The 19,409-nt window shown below is 43.4% G+C and overlaps 2 protein-coding genes across 2 annotated transcripts in view; both read left to right on the forward strand.

Annotated features, from left to right (window-relative positions):
* Positions 1 to 19,409, forward strand: part of sez6b (seizure related 6 homolog b) — a gene marked incomplete at its 3' end in the record, with an annotated part of 158,689 nt that overhangs the window by 83,974 nt on the left and 55,306 nt on the right.
* Positions 3,396 to 17,385, forward strand: LOC306742711 (putative nuclease HARBI1; the record flags this gene model as incomplete). The annotated part of the gene is made up of 3 exons (XM_079225118.1): positions 3,396 to 4,166; positions 6,091 to 6,247; positions 16,937 to 17,385. 3 exons carry the CDS (start codon positions 3,396 to 3,398, stop codon positions 17,383 to 17,385), a joined length of 1,377 nt encoding a protein of 458 aa, XP_079081244.1.

Consider the following 19,409-nt stretch of genomic DNA (forward strand, 5'->3'; position numbering starts at 1 on the left):
AACGATACCCACCCCTACCAATAACCTATTTAAAGGAGGAGAAAGTACCCTGTTTGCGTAACAAGCAGAGTGTACAAGCATTGTGAACTCACCTGTGTAGGCACATCTTACACTCTGAAAATAGAAGGAAAATACTGCATCATTGACTTTAGACCAAGTTTTGGTTGGTCAATATTTCAATCGCTATCTGCAGCCTCAAAATAGCAATGTGCCAATAATGCTCCTGACCACACCTCATATTAAGCCCAAGACACCCATGGGCGCACAGATGCATGATGAATGTCAGTCCAATGTTCACTCTCATTTTAGCTCTGTATTTTTCCATTACCAACTCCTGGGGGGGAAAACTCCTGGGAAAAGAAATATGAGTCTTGAGCTGCTCAATGCTCCACAGTATTCACCAGCTCGTCTCCAGTTAGCTGCTGAGCAGGTAGTCGCTGAAAAAAGCTGCTTGCTGCTGCACGAAGGGAGGTTAAAAAGAGTAAAGCTGTGGCCTTAAAGATGCTTGAGAGCTCCATAAAGCTGAAGAGAATGCATCAAAAGTCAAACTGTTACCCCATTGATTTATCAAACTACACTACAGATCCCTTCGAATGTGTAAAACCTGTTTCAGAGGACGGTCCTAACTGTTTAGAATAAAACTCTACTTGTATGTCTTTTCTTTTTTTGAAAAGCCCAGAAAAAAACTCATGAGAATACTATTGATGTAGATGATGTAAAGCGAATTTAAGAGCTGCATGCTTCATCTAATCGCTTGATAGTCTTCCATTTGGCTCTTGCATCACAAGAGTGATGCTGGGAGATCGTCTATGTTGAGCGGCGGAAGGGACGGCTCATTCTGCTCCTTGGATAATTATAAACCATTGACATGCTGACAAATTAATTTAAAATGGGCATGTATCTAATATTCTTTGGGTTATGAAGATGTAATTGCAACAGGACGTAATTATGGGGAGGGGGGAGTTGAAATTACTTTTTTCCTGCATTAATTACTGCCATATCAGAAAGTAGCATGAATAACAGCACACATTAATAGGTTTGGCATTCAGTTGAGTCTGTCAAGCATGAAACAAACATGAGGTGAAAATGTACACAGTGTTCAGTGGCAGGGAAATAAAAAGGCAAGTGTTTGTATCGCTCCACATTACACTTGGTGTTCCAACCTTTTCTTTGTGAGCACATTCATGCCTCATCTTGACCTGTGTGTCACTCCAACATGTGGAGGGAGATGGACTGCCCTTAATGGCACCTGATTTATTTTGTGATACGGTTGAAGAGTGCAGGTGTGCTTTGACACACAACCTTCCTTGTGGATATTTACTTTCAGCCTAACCCAAATTGTTCATACACAATGAATTATCAGTTGACTTATTCTAGCTTTTTTTTTTTCATCCTCAGTGATAAGGTAAAAACATGTAACAAACAGATTTCACCATGAAACGTTGCTAGTTGATTACTTACATAAAGAAAAGACATTTTTGGATTACCAATTTTCTGAAAATACATATAAAACAATGCACATGAATCTGGTGAATATGATGTAATTTGTATCATTTTTTAAACTGAAATCTGAACATTGGATTAAGTCGTGTTAAAGTATCAATTATTTTGTTGACACATTAGTGTCATAATGTCTCATTGTATCACTCCGTAAATCCATCCATCCATCCATCATCAGCCGCTTATCCGGGGTCGGGTCGCGGTGGCAGCAGGTTCAGCAGACCGACCCAGGCTTCCCTCTCACCCGCAACACTTTCCAGCCCATTTTGGGGGATCACGAGGCGTTCCAAAGCCAGCCGGGAGATATAATCCCTCCAACGTGTCCTTGGTCTTCCCCGGGGTCTCCTACCAGTTGGACGTGCCTGGAAAACCTCTAATGGGAGGCGTCCAGGAGGCATCCCGACTAGATGCCCGAACCACCTCAGCTGACTCCTTTTGACACAAAGGAGCAGCGACTTGACTCCAAGCTCCCTCCTGGGGCCGGTTTTTCAAAAGTTTTAATCTGGATCAAACTGATCCAGATTTGGAAATCCCTTTTTCTGCTATCCAGGATCACGTAATCCATTTTATTTTTAATGGTGGTTTTTCAAAGCAACGTGGGATTGAATTATTCTGATCCGGATTCAAACTCTTCAGGATTACCAAATCTGGATTACCTGTGGTCTAAATGGGACTATCACAATGTAGCTATGGAAAGAACAACAGGTAGAATAGTGTGGGGTCACTCCAATATGCTTTATTTGAACAGAAAATAGGACTGAACAGAACAGCAAACAAACAATATAAACCCCTCCATTGTCCATTTCTTGTCAACAGGCAGTCCGCTCATCTGAGACCTACAACAAATAAATAAATACTTTACTCAAAAATACATTATGGATGTTTCGAACAGGTTTCAAACAAAGATTTATTGAATTAAACTGGATAAAAAAGGCTTAAATCTCCAATACTTAACAAAATAAATGACTTCTTAGTTCTTCTTATGAGTAGTTCTTATGAGTTATTCTTCTTCATCATCATCGTCTGCTGTGGAGAGACCAGCTTGTCCAAGCTTGGCCTTTAGGAGGCGGATCTCAAGTCTGGCCTTGGTTTGCTGCAGTCGGGCAAGAATAAGATGTTCCTCTGCTAGATGGATCTGTACTTCTGCCCTTTCAGTCTCTTTTTGCAGAAGTACCTTATAGGCGTCATCTTTCTTTGGGTGCTTTGAGCCTCTCGCTGGGGGTCCTGTGGGAACTAGGCCTTCTGGCTCCACCTGTGATTGACCTTCTCCCTCGATTACAGGCCTGAGATTAAGAATAAATGTTTCTGAAGAAGGCTCACTTTCTGCTGTCATCACAGGCTCACCATCCTCTGCAACATCTTGGATCCCATGCAGAGCTTCCGACTTTTCACCTCCAATAATATCAAGGACTATGTCTGTATATTCACCCCTCTTATATGGGTTGTTGCCTGTTTGGCTGTTCTTGGCTTCAGCATGGTCTTTTGTTGCCCTGGCCTTAAGATTCTTCCACCGAAATCTTAGTTTCTCTGTTGTCCTCTTCTGACCAAACCCCATGGCATTCACATGTTGTGTGATTTCAGCCCAAATTTCCTTCTTCATTTTACTGCTCACTTCACCACCCTTGGCAGAACTAAAAGATCCTACCAATGATCTATAATGGCACCTAACACCCTCCAGTAGGGCGTGGTTTTCAGCAGCAGAGAAATTTGGGCTTTTTGAGTCCATGGTTCCAACGCTTTGATGTAGCAAGCATCATTTTATAGTCCTTGGGTATGATTCCATTAATTGAACACAAGCCAAAGCAATTAAGCTAACAGGTGTGTTTGGGAAGACCAATTTACACAGCCATATGTATATTCAGCCTTTCTCAGAGGACTCACAGAGAGGCAGTGACATGGCAGGTGTTTTCCATGTTGAGCGTATAGATCCACTGCAGAAATATACCAATGAGGAGCTGTATGCTCAATTTTGCTTCAGAAGAGCTGATATTCAGTATATTGTGGACCTTCTCAGGCCCAACCTCTTACGCAGAATCCAAAGGAGTCATGGTCTGTCTGTGGAGGAACAGGTCCTCATTGCTCTTCACTTCTATGCGTGTGGGACTTTCTACCAAGTTGTGGGTGACTACATGGGTGTGGAAAGATCAACTGTTTGTGATGTTCTGAAAAGTGTGTCAACTGCATTGGCCAGCCTGATTAATGAATTTGTTTCATTTCTGAAGGATGACCAGATCATCCAGGGCAAGCAGAATTTTTTTCGTTTGAGGAATATGCCCAATACTATTGGAGCAATCGACTGCACCCATGTGCACATACAAGCACCTCATGAGAATGAGTGGGAGTTTGTAAACCGAAAGGGGAGACACAGCATCAACGTTCAACTTGTGGGCAACGCTGAGCTCCTCATCACAAACTGTGTTGTGAAATGGCCTGGGTCTGTCCATGATGCGCGCATCCTGAGGGAGAGCGCTCGCTATAGAGAGCTCCAAACCAACCGACCAAATGGTATCATATTAGGAGACAGTGCCTACCTGCTTCTACCATGGCTGATGACCCCTTTTCTGGCTGCCAACACGCCTGAGCAGGCACGCTTCAACACTGCTCATTGCAAAACAAGATGCACCATTGAGCGCTTAAATGGAGTTCTGAAGAGACGCTTTGCATGCCTAACGTTCTGCTGTCCCGCTGGCGTCCATTTCAACTATACACTGTACATTCCGTTGTACATCTATTTATAGTTCGGTACGTGTGCCATATGTTTCTGGAAACCTACAATTCTTGTGATTCCAGCTGTCCACTCCATTTCAAGATCAGATCACCACAGCAGCTACAATCAATACTTTTGTCAGACAACAACAAACAAGCGATTTGAAAATCAAGACAACTCACCGATGACGCCTCATATTGATCCATAAATCCATAATATTCCAACAAAAACGGTGTTGTTACGTCGTAAACGTCCAATAAAAATAAATCCCATAAAAGATTTAGTCCAAAACATGTGATTACACCCATAAATATCCACCAACTGGCGTTGCATCATTTCATTGCAGCTGAAAGTTATGAACGAAAGTAGTTTCGTTTTTAGCAGAAAGTTATGTTTGCATGGGAGCACAGCTACAAACTGGCTATCAAAATGTTCGCCGAAATCTAACGGTTCCAATGAGACCCCACTTGAACCAATAGGAGCTTCATGTCCTGACTGACAAGCTACATTACCCAACCAGAAGCTACGTTGAAGTTTAGGCTCAGCCTCTATTTTCTTACGTGGCTCAATCCTGTCACGCCATAAAGCTCAGATGACAGGCGTTTCGGACAGCCAATGAAATTCCCTAAACAAAGATAGGCAGGAAGAGGGGGGGTAAATAATCCCAACAGCCTTCAATTTGATGAGAAGAGACAGCTGTTGATAGAGCTTCAGTCTGAAGTGTAAATTAGCATCAAAATGCATTTATACTTCATTTTCTCTGTGTCAGCAATACTGGTAGTATATATGAATAGTACCTATATACGTTTGCAAGACGATAAGCCTTTTTAATAGGTATATATAATATATATCATGAATATTTTCAATCTCAAAATGGAAAAACGCCTAGACATTTCATTTGAAAAACATGTGTAAAATATTCATTTTCTGTGATATTGTTATCAACTTTTTACTTAGACTAGAAAAGGCTTCAGGCTATGGTCCCATTGTGTTTTCCAGTCCATAAATCACATATATAGTCATCTACAGGCATCTATTTACAAAGAAATGTTCAGACGGAAATAAAAACCTTATACTTTAGTGTGTTCAAACTCATATAACTCAGTGTCAGCAGCACTTAAAGTGATTCTGACTATTGAGGGGAAAAAAGCTTCAGATTGTTACCTTTCAAAAGAGACCAAGTGTCACGCCGGAGCACTAATGAAAGAACCCAAATGCACGACCCGAGGCAGAGAGTAAAGTTCACAAGAATTCCTTCATTGATAAAGGTAATATTGCAACAGGATAGAGTCTCTGGAGAAGGACCGCCGAAGGTTCTCCCGATGTAACTGGGGAGGGGCTGAGGCCGGTCGGCAAGGCTCTGACCCGCTGTGGTGAGAGCAGCTGTCTCACTCAGGGGAGAGTAGAATCGCCAACGTAAACAGTCCAGGGTCATTCACAGGAAGGCAGTCAAACTCGGCACAGGTACAGGCAGGGATCGGGCTTACTCGGAAACGAAGGGACGTCGGAATCAGAACAGGATATCAGGCAGGAAAAACGCTGGTAAGTTGACTCACAGGTGAAGAAAAATGAACTGGCAACGAGACAAGTGAAGCACAGAGTATATATCCACACTGGGAGGGGAGTTAACGAGACACAGGTGAAACACATCAGGGCAGGGAGAGGTAATCACACATGAGGAAGTAAAGACAGCAGACATGACACAGGAGGATGATTTCAAAGTAAAACAGGAAGTGACAAGACAACAAAAAGCACTACCGTCTAGTGACGGTTGTGACACCAAGACCATGCATTTACTCCAAATAGTTCAAGTACAGCTTGCAATTTACTTTGGGTATACCTGGATAGGCGTTTTTCGTCAAATTTTATAGGAATGTTAAGAGGTTAACTACTTGAGAGTGGAACCAGAGAAAGCATGCAACATAATACTTGCTTGCATTGTCCTACACAACATCGCGACCAGGCGCAAAGTCCTTCTCTGTGATGACGTCCCTAATGCACCTGAGCCCATTGGAGACACTGACCAACCTCTGGCATTCTGTCAGAATGAGGGCCCGACTGGACAACCAATAAGAGATGCAATTGTTAGACTCTATTTTTGATAAGTCCATGACTGATGATTGTGTCAGTGTGATTAATGTTTAATGAACAAAGAGCAATCCACCGGTTTCTAGCAGAGCACCATGGCCTCAGATTTGGAGGTGCTAACTCTCATCCTTGCCGCTTCACACTCGGCTGCAAAACGCCTCAGTGAATGCTGGAGGTCACGGTCCGAAGAGGCAAACGGGACCACATCATCCGCGAACAGCAGAGAGGCGATCCCGAGACTCCCGAACCGGATCCTCTCCGCCCCCTGGCTGCGCCTAGACATCCTGTCCATGAAAGTCACAAACAGGACCGGTGATAAAGGGCAGCCCTGGCGAAGGGCCAACACCCACCGGGAATGTGTCTGACTTACTACCAAGAATACGAACACAGCTTCTACGGCAGACGTACATAGACCGGATGGCCCGTGCCAACGAGTCCGGCACCCCATACTCCCGTAGCACCCCCCACAAAAACCCCTGAGGGACCCGGTCGAAAGCCTTCTCCAAGTCTACAAAGCACATGTAGACTGGTTGGGCAAACTCCCAGGACCCCTCCAGTAAGCTTGCGAGGGTAAAGAGCTGTTCCACGGCCGGGACGGAATCCGCACTGCTCGTCTTGAATCTGAGGTTTGACAAGCGGTCGGAGCCTCCTTTCCAGCACCCTGGCATATTTTTTAATGAATGACATGAACAGATGTTTGACTTTCATTAGGTCCTCCATTCTAACTGACTCAGACAAGCTGCCATGGCACCAGAACAGAATCTCTCAGAAGAATGACACATTTCAATTTAAGACATCAAATGCATGTTGAATGTAAGCGGTCCAGAATGGTCTGATAATACCACACAGCTTTTTGGAGTCCAGAGTTGACTGCACAGTAAAGCATCTCTCCATACAGACTAGGCCCAGTCCCACAGAGGTTATGACATTCTGTGAAATTGAAGCTCATCACTGAAGGATAATTCCTACCCACAGTGTCATCTCCTGTACAAGCCTGTCACACTCAATTATTCTCAATGAGCTCTGATGAGCGAGGCGTAAACGTATCTCCTCTGTCACTTTCTTTATTGATGTCCAGGCACAGAGGAAGACGCATGTATTTTTCATCAGTCCATGCAGAATGCAAGACAGTTAATAGACCGTTTGTCTTTGTTAGAAGGAGGAAATGTAATTGTGCTACAAATAAAGAACATCAGCAGGGCTGTCAGTAAGCAGTAAACCAGATTTAAGAGACTAGTACTGGTAACTGGGGCAATGTCTGTTGGCAATGTATACTAAACCCAGCTTGACTGTTCAAATGGGAGTGAAAAGAAAGAAATAGAATACTGATATGTATCAGTGGCGGGCCGTGCATTTTCTACTTGCGCATTCAATGCCGTCTCTACAGCTGAAAGACCTAATCACCTCATTATGACGCCATAGCTACTGGTTATTATTTGTTTCGTGTAAACACATGAAGCTCTACCGTAAGTTCAGACAGGAAGATCACCGTCAGAAGAGTCATAGACGCCATCAGCTGTTAAAGCTATTTTAACCACTTTGACAAGAAAAAAAAGTGCGGCCACTCCGTGGTGCAATGTGCCATTACAATATGGGGGCAAATTAATACCAAAAGTAGAGAGCGCAAATGAGCTCCACGAGAGCGCGCAAATCAAACAGCCGCGCGCGTAATTTACTTTGACGAGCGCTTTTACATCACTACGAGAGCAAAATCCTCGCTCTCGTGAAGCTTTAACCTGCTCGCTCGCGTGTCTGTTATCTGCTCGCGCTCGAGTAGATTTTCTTTTTGACAGTAAGTGGGCGGATCCAGTCACCATCCATCTCTACATCTAATTGGTTACAGTCTTCGGATTGGCTAGAATGCATTTTGCACCAGGAACAATGGCGGATGAGAAAACACAACTGAAAGTTGACGTTCTATGAATACTACTGTTATTGAGTCACAAAATGTAATTTTAGGATGTTTTCAGGCGAGAAGTTAGTTGTTTAAGCATCAAATCTGTGGTCGGTTTGTCAAGAATCAGCCGACTTAAAAAGATACGCTGACGGTTTGAGTTCCTGCTCGCGGCACCTAGAGCCCCGCAGCACCGGGCCGTCAGCGCTCTGCTGCCCGCCGAGAGCAGCCTGATCCCGGCAGGACTTTTTTAAATGATCCGCTGGCTCCGATGTCTCCGTAGCGGTTAAACATGAGATATAATTCAGTTTTGAGGATCTAACGAGCAATATTTATTATTTATTCACAGTAACGTTACATCAGTTTGACTGAGGGAAAGTTTAAGATTTATAACTTGAGATTTTAATTTAACTTTTACTTTGAACTACAACGGTGTCTTATTACTTTTGACCGAAGTATTTGCCATTATATATGTATCTATATAAATATATATATATATATATATATATATATATATATATATATATATATATATATATATATATATATATATATATAAAATACATATTTATACAATTGTATGTGTTTCTGTATCTGTTATTTTGAGTGTGTATGTGTGGGTTTACTGTGATTCAAGATATTTTTATTCTCATATGCACAGATAACAGGCAGTTATTCTGTCCAATGAAAAGCTTATTTTGCTGGGTCCTCCTAACACACAGAATTACAATAAACTTAAGGCAAAAAAAAAGGCTGCTCCTGAGATGTACTGTGCAGTTTTTATCACACGCTAGAGTGCCTTCCTGTCCTGCAGTGCAGCTTCCATACCACACTGTGATGGAGCTGTAAGGACGCTCTCGACCGTACATCTGTAGAAGTTGCTGAGAATCTTGGGTGGCATTCCAAATTTCCTCAGCCTTCTTATGAAATACAGTCGCTGCTGGAATTTACAGGTTTTCACCCTTTCCACCTCTGTCCCACCCATGTGAAGTGGTGCTTCCTGCACCCTCTTCCTCCTTGGGTGGATAATCATCTCCTTTGTCTTGTCTGCGTTCAAGGAGAGATTATTATCCCGACACCAGGCCACAAGTTCCTCCACCTCTCTTCTGTACGCCATCTCAGCTGATCATTCCAATGACCATTGTATCATCCGCAAACTTGATGATGCTGGTGTTTTCCTGGGAGGCCACACAGTCGTATGTGAAGAGGGTGTTCAGCAGGGGACCCGGTACACAGCCCTGGGGGGTCCCTGTGCTCATATGTGCGGTTCCAACTCTGACTGATTGGGGTCTGCCTGAGAGGAAGTTCAGCACCCAGTTGCAGAGAGCAATGATGTTCACATGTTAAAGATGCTATTCAGTTGTATTAGAGCCTAAGTAGAAGTAACCAATGAAAATGTGCAAAAGACTTGAAGTTCCAAAGAGGGATTCATAAATATTTTGGGGTTTGTTGATATTGCGTAGTATTTCTATTGATATTGTCTTTAATAAGCGATCTGCATGCCATTTAGTTTGTTGCATACGCCTAATAAATACCAAACTGTGTTTCAAGGCAGTTAATGTATCTTGGGTGTGTCAAAGTTAAAGAACTGTTTAAGAAAGGGTCAAATACAATTACAACACAAGATAAAAGGACTAAATAAGAAGCACAGACCTTTTATTCTATTGGAGGCACCGCCAGTTAATTCAGTTTTTTTAATAAAAGAGTAATGGTTGTAGGAACCATTATATTATATCATATTGCCATCACTTTTAAAACTGTACCCAGGACCCCACCCATAGTACTACTACACCTAGCATATAGCTATATGGGACGAGTGTAACATAAATAAACACAATATATATATATATATATATATATATATATATATATATATATATATATATATACACACTTACATATTTATATAGATACACATATAATTGCAATCAATTTGGTCAAAAGTAATAAAACACCGCTGTAGTTCAAAGTAAAAGTTAAATTAATTAAAATCTTAAGTTATAAATCTTAAACTTTCCCTTAGTCAAACTGATGTAACGTTACTGTGAATAAATAATAAAGATTGCTCGTTAGATCCTCAAAATTGAATTATATCTCATGTTTAACCGCTACGGAGACATCGGAGCCAGCGGATCATTTCAAAAAGTCCTGCCGGGATCAGGCTGCTGTCGGCGGGCAGCAGAGCGCTGACGGCCCGGTGCTGCGGGGCTCTAGGTCCCGCGAGCAGGAACTCAAACCGTCGCCGTATCTTTTTAAGTAGGCTGATTCTTGACAAACCGACCACAGATTTGATGCTTAAACAACTAACTTCTCGCCTGAAAACATCCTAAAATTACATTTTGTGACTCAATAACAGTAGTATTCAGAGAACGTCAACTTTCAGTTGTGTTTTCTCATCCGCCATTGTTCCTGGTGCAAAATGCATTCTAGCCAATCCGAAGACTGTAACCAATTAGATGTAGAGATGAATGGTGACTGGATCCGCCCACTTACTGTCAAAAAGAAAATCTACTCGAGCGCGAGCAGGTAACAGACACGCGAGCGAGCAGGTTAAAGCTTCACGAGAGCGAGTTTTGCTCGGGCGAGCGGGGATTTTGCTGTCGTAGTGATGTAAAAGCGCTCGTCAAAGTAAATTACACGCGCGGCTGTTTGATTTGCGCGCTCTCGTGGAGCTCATTTGCGCTCTCTACTTTTGGCATTAATTTGCCCCCATATAAACAGCGCTCGCCTTGTGATGTTGTGCATCCTGGCTGACCGACTTGACCAGCCCAAACCTGTCGGGTCAACAACAATGCATGTTGTCCAAATAACCACCAAACAACCAGTCACATTTAGTAATAACAAAACAATCCAACAACACTGCGCACACACACACACACACACACACACACACACACACACACACACACACACACACACAGCAACAACAGTGCTGTGGCTTGTTTATGATTTAAATACGACTGCAGATGTAAAAAAAAAAAAGTAACACAACCAGCATTTCACTCACCACATGCCCGTAACCCTTTGTGTGAAAAGCGTCATCATTAAATACACCAGCAAGGTAGCTTTTTGGTTCCAGGTAGCAGCTAGAAGTTTCTAGTAGCTTTGCGCCCCACTGACCAATCACAGCGCATGTTAATGGTCACGCTGGGCCACTGACCAATCATATACATCCACGTCATTTCGCAGGCGCTGCACGTCAAAGAATCCGCCTAGCTTGTCAAACTAAAGATCTGATTTGTTGAAGTCCATGACAATCAACCACAACATCCACTCTTTGTGTACTTTAATCTGCAAAGGCTTAAACTGCTTTGCTGACATCGAGACACCGGAGAGAAAACATGTGATTGGATATAAGCTTCTCCTTAAAACCAGCTGCAGTGCTGCAGGCTGAAGGCAGAGCAACAGAGGAAGACAGGAGTTGTGCAATGAGAAAATAAGCTAATAGGGAAAGATAATTATAATACATGTAGTGTATTTGTGAAAAACAAGTAAATTATAAAATAGCTATAACTTTGTGATTCTGTTTAGGCCAGCAGTGAAGGCTTAGAAGGCCCTGACGGCCCACCACTGATATGTATGTATGTATGCATACAGTACAACAAGAATAGGAGTTTGATTAAAGGCTGCTTCAATTCCCTTGCATCGGAAAGTGCCAAAAGCATTGGATCCTAACATCTTTCAATATTTCCTCCTTGCTGTGGAAAATGCTCACATCTTTCAAATGTCACACATCCAGCTTGACAAAACAACTTCTTACTGTAATTGTGTTGGCTTTAAATTAAACTTAAGAGTTCATTCATAAAATTGAAAAGAGCTGTTTAATCAAACCCAACATCCACTTACTGGCTTTCAACTCTTTTCTCTCTCTCTCTCTCTCTCTCTCTCTCTCTCTCCCTCTCTCTCTCTCTCCATGAAAACTGAGCAAACTCAGTCCATGTAGTATGATAAAAAGAAAGCAGAGCTGATCCTTTACCACTGTGGGTTAGGCGTGTTTTGTCAAACTCATATTTCAAAATTCAAGAACGACAATTGGCATTTAGACGAGCGAGGGCAAGCTCAAGTCGTGGCACCGGCACCTTGTAGAGGCACTTCGATGCAGTTGCAACTAGTTTAGAGGCAGCACTTCCAGTCGCACCTCTCAGATGCCGCAAGCTGCCGGAGCAGTTGCCACTCATGTGCCACTAGTTTTTTTTAACAGATTCTACTGTTTGAGGCAGCAGCCTCTGTTTGGGAGAGAGGTGCCACAACTTGCTTAAGGTGTGTGGAAGGTGTGTATAGATAATATGTGACCACATTAAGGTCCTGAAAGGTATATATAATATGTGACAATACATTAAGGTCCTGGAAGGTGTGTGTGTATATATAATATGTGACAATACATTAATGAATGAATGAATATATACTTTATTAATCCCCAAGGGGAAATTTAGTGTCGCGTAGCAGCCATTTACACAGAAAATAAGATAAGATATAAAAACAACAGGGATGTAAGATGTATGCAATAATAATACTAATAGAATAAAGATAAAAAATAACAACAATAAAATAGCTGTATGAAAGAAAGAATAACAGAGTATTAATTTAGGAATTAAATTAACTTAAACGTTTAAAAGTAGAAGTGCAAGAGTGTATGTGCATATTAAGGTGTAAATAAAATAACAACAACAAACAATAGGAGAGTGCAAAAATGCAATAAATGTATATAATATGATATGTTAAGTGTTAAGTGTAGGTAACTATGAACATGTACAGTGTTTACAGTGTTTAATTCACAGAGGAACTAGCAAGCGGTGACTTGTAAAGCCGTATTGCTGTCGGCAGGAATGTTTTCCTGTAGCGGTCCTTGGTGCAGCGGAGCATGAGGAATCTCTTAGAGAAAGTGCTCCTCTGGCCCTGCAGCAGGTGGTAGAGAGGGTGGTCCAGGTTGTCCAATATGGACAAAAGTTTCTTCAGCGTCCTCCTCTCCACCACCTGCTCCATCGGCCCTGCTCCATCGGCCCACTTCAAAGTCACTCACCACTGCCCTGTGCTCTTCCTCCCGTCCATCCCTAATACACCCGACCACTGCAGCGTCACTCCAACATCACTGACCACCGTCCCAGACAGCACACGGCCCATTCTGACAAACTGTGGTCTGCTTGTGAGGTAGTCAGTGATCCAGGAGATGGTGGACGAGTCTACCCCCAACCACCCGCAGCTTCTCACCCAGTAGCAGTGGTTGGATGGTGTTAAATGCACTGGAGAAGTCAAAGAAAGTGACTCTCACAGAGACACCTGTTCCATCCAGGTACGACTGAGCTCGTTGCAGCAGGTAGATGATGGCGTCGTCCACACCCACATGAGGCTGGTAAGGTCCTGGAAGGTGTGTGTGTATGTGTATATATAATATGTGACAATACATTAAGGTCCTGGAAGGCGTGTGTATATAATATGGGACAATACATTAAGGTCCTGCAAGGTGTATATATATATATATATATATATATATATATATATATATATATATATATATATGGTGGTGATAACATGGGACAATACATTAAGGTCCTGGAAGGTATGACTGTTAGTAGTTGTAAAAAGAAAAATGCTGAGTTGTAATGGTATGGCTACTCATTTATATAAAGCTAATATATTCCTACATCAGTTGGCACTTACATACAGATACACACTTTATGCAGCATGTACTGGGTGCAGAAAACTGTTGTAAACAAAACAAATTGTAAACTACAACACCACATTCATATTTTGGCAAACATTATAGGTCATGCCATCTCACCAGATGCCACAAATAGGTTTTTTTCTCGTAGGTTCCACGGCACCTGAGCGCTGCCACATGAAGTGCCTCTACGACAGGGGTGTCAAACTCATTTTCACCCCGGGCCACATCAGCATCATGGATCACCTCAAAGGGCCGGTTATAACACTGTATAAATGTAACTACTATCGAACATATTGTTAAATAACTGTCTTCTTATTTGATTATTGTTTATTCAAGTGTAAAAATATTGTACATGGATTTATATCAATATAAAGATATATGTAAGCAATTTTTTCTGTTACTATGACATAAATCCATTTAATTTAGGGTTAAGAAATTCACATTACTCTAGTTGAGTTGAGAAGGACATAACTCTGGTCCAACAAATAATTGTGATCTAATAAGAACATCCATGTGGTCTGGGGCACAATTCCCTTCAAAATAAAAGACCGGTGACTCACTGAAAACGGGTCTGACGCGCCGAACAGCATCCCATCATACACGTATTTACGTATACGAAATCAGACAGCAGGCCTAGGTAGAAAATGCACGGCCCACCACTGAAGTAATGTGACCATGGTGTAGTTTACTTTATATGTCTGGAAAGGGATGAAGAGCACAAAAAGCATAGTTACCTACAACACTTTAAGTATTGGTTGTCAAAACAACCTCCAGGAATTATTATTTTTCATATTTAGTAAGTACATGGTGTACTTATGAGACCACTGCTGTAAACGGACCACATTGGGACACAAATAACATACGTTCATCATAGACGCAACCTCACTGGTTGTTGTTGATATCTTGCTTTGGTCCAAAGTGTTACTGACATTCTCGTGCTAGCAGGGCCAATATTAAAACACATTGAATGTTGACACAAAATTGGAGGACTGGACAGCGCGCAATTGCAGAACACCCCCAATGATGGACTGCAGTTTAGTATCAGCTGCTGATGGTTCACCTCATGACTTCCTTAATGGTTCCTGTCATTACAAACCTTGTGTCCCTTCATTGGCCAGTAGAGCAGCTGGCCGTCAGAGGACGAGAGCGCTAGGTCCTACTGGGTGATTCACCTCTGGGCGGGAGGTCAGATGCTCCACACCATGTTAGGCTAATTGAAAGAGTAACAGCAGGGTGATCTTGCTATAACAAGATGTCCACATACTGTAGCCACAAGCCACCGCTGCTGCAATAAAGAGGCTGCTGCAATAAAGCACAAATTAAATGGATTGCAGGGGTGGAGGCTGGGTGTGGGGGTTCTACAGCACGTCTATGGCTCATTGACTCACAGGGAGTGGGGGAATACAGAAGAGAGCTGCATTTCCAAAGCAGCACAGATTACACTACAGTCTGCTGCCAATTTTTTTCTTGCACAGTTCTTTTCTATCCAGCTCATCCTGCATCATCTGTGGGCCCCTACTTTATGTATGATCTAGGTGTTTCTGTGCCTTCATCTTCTCTTTCCTGCTGGCTATGTATCATTGTTAATGGCCTCTTGAGGATGGAGATATATATATAATGTTGCATACCGCTCTGAAAGATAGTCCTGCACTTGACTGATGATTTCAAATGTATTGATAAATTCCCAAAATCAACGTAAGAGCTGTGAACCAACACTCATGGCAATTTCCTTAAAACATACAGTTATTACAACTTTAACTAACCTTGTGCCTCTTTCGCGGAATGATTATACCGTTACTGTTTCTAATTTGTATTAAAAAATGACTATATTTTCCATATATTTTGACATACAATGAGACTTCCTTTTTATAGTCGCGAGCCGCCTTCAAAATAAAAGCATCTCATCTAACGCAGGTAAAACACATGATGCAACAAAAACAACAACATTGATTGACAAACGGTTTCTAAAGCCAGAACACAAATTGGGTTACTTACATATCATATAATAACCGACAGCATGCCTTCCAACAGCTTGTGTTGTGCCGTATTTAACGTGTCTTTGAAAACGCTGTCTGTTACTATGGAGGACAGAAAATGACTTACTGTAAATCAATAAAAAAGTTAATGTATAAATAAATACAGGAATAAATAAATGAATACAGGAGTATATAAGTTATACCTAAAAAGGATATCATTAAATAAATATATTTCTACATTTCTGTATTTCTTCATTTATTTATGTCTGTATTTATGTGTCCACACATATTTCTTCATTTATTTATGTCTGTATTTCTGTGTCCTTATATGCAAATGAGCTGGGGCGGTCCGAAGCTCTGTCTAAAGCATGATTGGTCACAGGAGTGTGATCGCACCTGGTATGTTATGCTCTACTACTTCTGCCTTGCACATGTTGTTGAATTTGGCAAGCTCAGCTAACCGTTAGCAGAAGTCGTCGTTAGCACTTGGCAACATGGCATTGTTATTACAAACCATTTCAAATCATTTGCGATCTTTAGCAGACGATTTAGAGCAGGGGTTCTTAACTTTTTTGACTTCGGGGCCTAACTTTTCAAGTACAAAGTGCCCCGGGGCCCAGTCAAATATTAACACTGTATTGGTTTATTAACTAATTGATCACACTCTTGGTTTGATTTATATTCAATAACTAAATCAAATCTACCTACAGTTCAACGAGCAAAAAACGTGTCAAATAAATGACATGGTACAATGTGATCATCACAAAGATATTTATTGATCATGTGTATGTAAACCTGCATAGACAACAAGTCATGGAACAAATCGAGCTAATATAATAACTCATTTAAAGGCTCAAGTCAGGCATATTAACACACAAATAACTAATTATTCTATTTTTCTACAAAAACAAGAGGGAGACTTCTGGTGACGCGGTCTATTAGAATGGCGCCGAAGATGGCTGCCTCGGTTGGTCGGTGCTCTCTGCTTTTCGTTGTTTTACATACTGTTTTCGGCTGCGATTCCCGGATTTCTTTCACTAGAGATGCACTTATTAACATCAGGGGATTAACTCCAGCGGATTTATTTCCAACTTTCTTAACTGTGACAGCCACACTGGACATTATTGTGAAAGGTGCGCTCACCTTGGCTCACGCAGTGAGACGCCGCAGGAGAGGAAAACGTGCCGGCGCGCTCGTTCGTCTCCGTAAACGGGGATCTCGTACAGCGCTGCCGGGAATATTTCTCTCCAACGTCCGCTCACTGTGCAACAAACTGGACGAACTCCAGCTTCTTGTAGGGAGAGATAGAGACTTTTCTTCCTCCTCCGTTCTATGCTTCACAGAGACCTGGCTCAGTGGATCGATACCGGACTCCGCGCTCCAGCTGGCTGGCTTCCAGCTGTTCAGAGCGGACCGCGAGACGGAGCTCTCCAGCAAGACGAAGGGCGGAGGAATCTGTTTCTACTTCAACAACAGCTGGTGTAACGACGTAACAGTGATTCTACAGTACTGTTTGCCGGACCTGGAATCCCCCATCATCCACCTCAAACCCTTCTAATTCCCACGTGAGTTCGCTTCATTCATCCTGGTCGGTGTTTACATGCCGCTGCAGGCCAATGCGCAGGACGCACAGCGGACACTCGCCGAGCAGATACGGTGTGTGGAGCGGACCTACCCGGACTCCTTAGTTATTGTCCTTGGGGACTTTAACAAAGGTAAACTCAGCCACGAACTCCCTAAATACAGACAGTTTATCAAATGCCCTACTAGAGAGAAGAGCATTCTGGACCACTGCTACACCACAATCAGTGGGGCTTATCACGCCGTTCCACGCGCTGCGCTGGGAAACTGACCACGCCATGGTTCAACCTGATTCCCTCATACAGGCAGAAACTAAAGCTCTGCAAACCTGTGGTGAGGCAATTCAAGAAGTGGACCAGTGAGGCTCTGGAGGATCTTCGGGCGTGCCTGGATTGTACCGACTGGGATGTATTCAGGACTGCCACTAACAGTCTGGATGAGTACACAGAGGCTGTAACTTCATACATCAGCTTCTGTGAGGACAGCTGTGTTCCATCCAGCTCCAGGGTGAGTTATAACAATGACAAACCCTGGTTCACAGCGGAACTCAAGAAGCTACGGCTGCAAAAGGACCAGGCATTCAGGAGTGGGGACAAGGACTTGTATACAGAGTCAAAATACAGGTTTAGCAAGGCGGTGAGAGATGCTAAACGACTGTACTCTGAGAAACTGCAACAACAGCTATCAGCAAGTGACTCTGCTTCTGTCTGGAAAAGGGCTCAGGCAGATTACCAGCTACAAGCCGAAAACCCCCCACGCCATGAACGACCTCCGCCTGGCAGACGAGCTGAACAAGTTCTACTGTCGCTTTCATAGACAATGGAGCAGTCCTGACGCCATCCCCCACAGGCCTATCAGCCAGCCACAACCCATCAGCCCACCCTCCCCCAGTCCATCAGGGGCTCACGCCTCTCTATCACCGCCCTCCCCATTGACGACCCTCACTATTCTGGAGAGGGACGTCAACAGACTGATTAAAAGACTGATTAACAGTCTTAACAGTGAGATTAACAGACTGTTTAAAAAACAAACCCCCCGCAAAGCAGCGGGTCCGGACTCAGTCTCCCCCTCCACCCTGAAGCACTGTGCTGATCAGCTGTCTCCGGTGTTCACAGGGATCTTCAACACCTCCCTGGAGACATGTCACGTTCCAGCCTGCTTCAAGGCCTCCACCATCATCCCCGTCCCCAAGAAACCCAGGATCACAGGACTCAATGACTACAGGCCTGTCGCCCTGACCTCTGTGGTCATGAAGTCCTTTGAGCGCCTGGTCCTGTTCCACCTCAAAACCCTGACTGACCCACTCCTGGACCCTCTGCAGTTCGCCTACAGGGTCAACAGGTCTAGGCCAACAAGGCTGCGTTCTTTCCCCGCTGCTCTTCTCCCTGTACACCAACAGCTGCACCTCCAGTCACCAGTCCGTCAAGCTCCTGAAGTTCGCGGATGACACCACCCTCATTGGACTCATCTCTGGGGACGAGTCTGCCTACAGGTGGGAGACTGACCACCTGGTGACCTGGTGAAGCCAGAACAACCTGGAGCTCAACGCTCTGAAGACAGTGGAGATGGTTGTGGACTTCAGAAAGAATGCAGCCCCACCCGCCCCTCTCATCCTGTGTGACTCCCCCGTTAACGCTGTGGAGTCCTTCCGCTTCCTGGGCTCCATCATTTTCCAGGACCTCAAGTGGGAGCTGAACATCAGCTCTATCACAAAGAAGGCCCAGCAGAGGATGTTCTTCCTGAGGCAGCTGAGGAAATTCAACCTGCCAAAGAAAATGATGATGCAGTTCTACACTGCCATCGTTGAGTCCATCCTCTGCTCCTCCATCACCGTCTGGCACGCTGCAGCCACTGCCAAGGACAAGGCCAGGCTGCAGCGCATCATCCGCTCTGCGGAGAGGGTGATTGGCTGCAATTTGCCATCCCTCCAGGTCCTGTCCACTTCCAGGACACTGAAGCGGGCAAGAAAGATCGCCGCTGACCCCTCTCACCCTGGACATA

Source organism: Taurulus bubalis (assembly GCF_910589615.1).
Source record: "Taurulus bubalis genome assembly, chromosome: 10".
NCBI lineage: Eukaryota > Metazoa > Chordata > Actinopteri > Perciformes > Cottidae > Taurulus > Taurulus bubalis.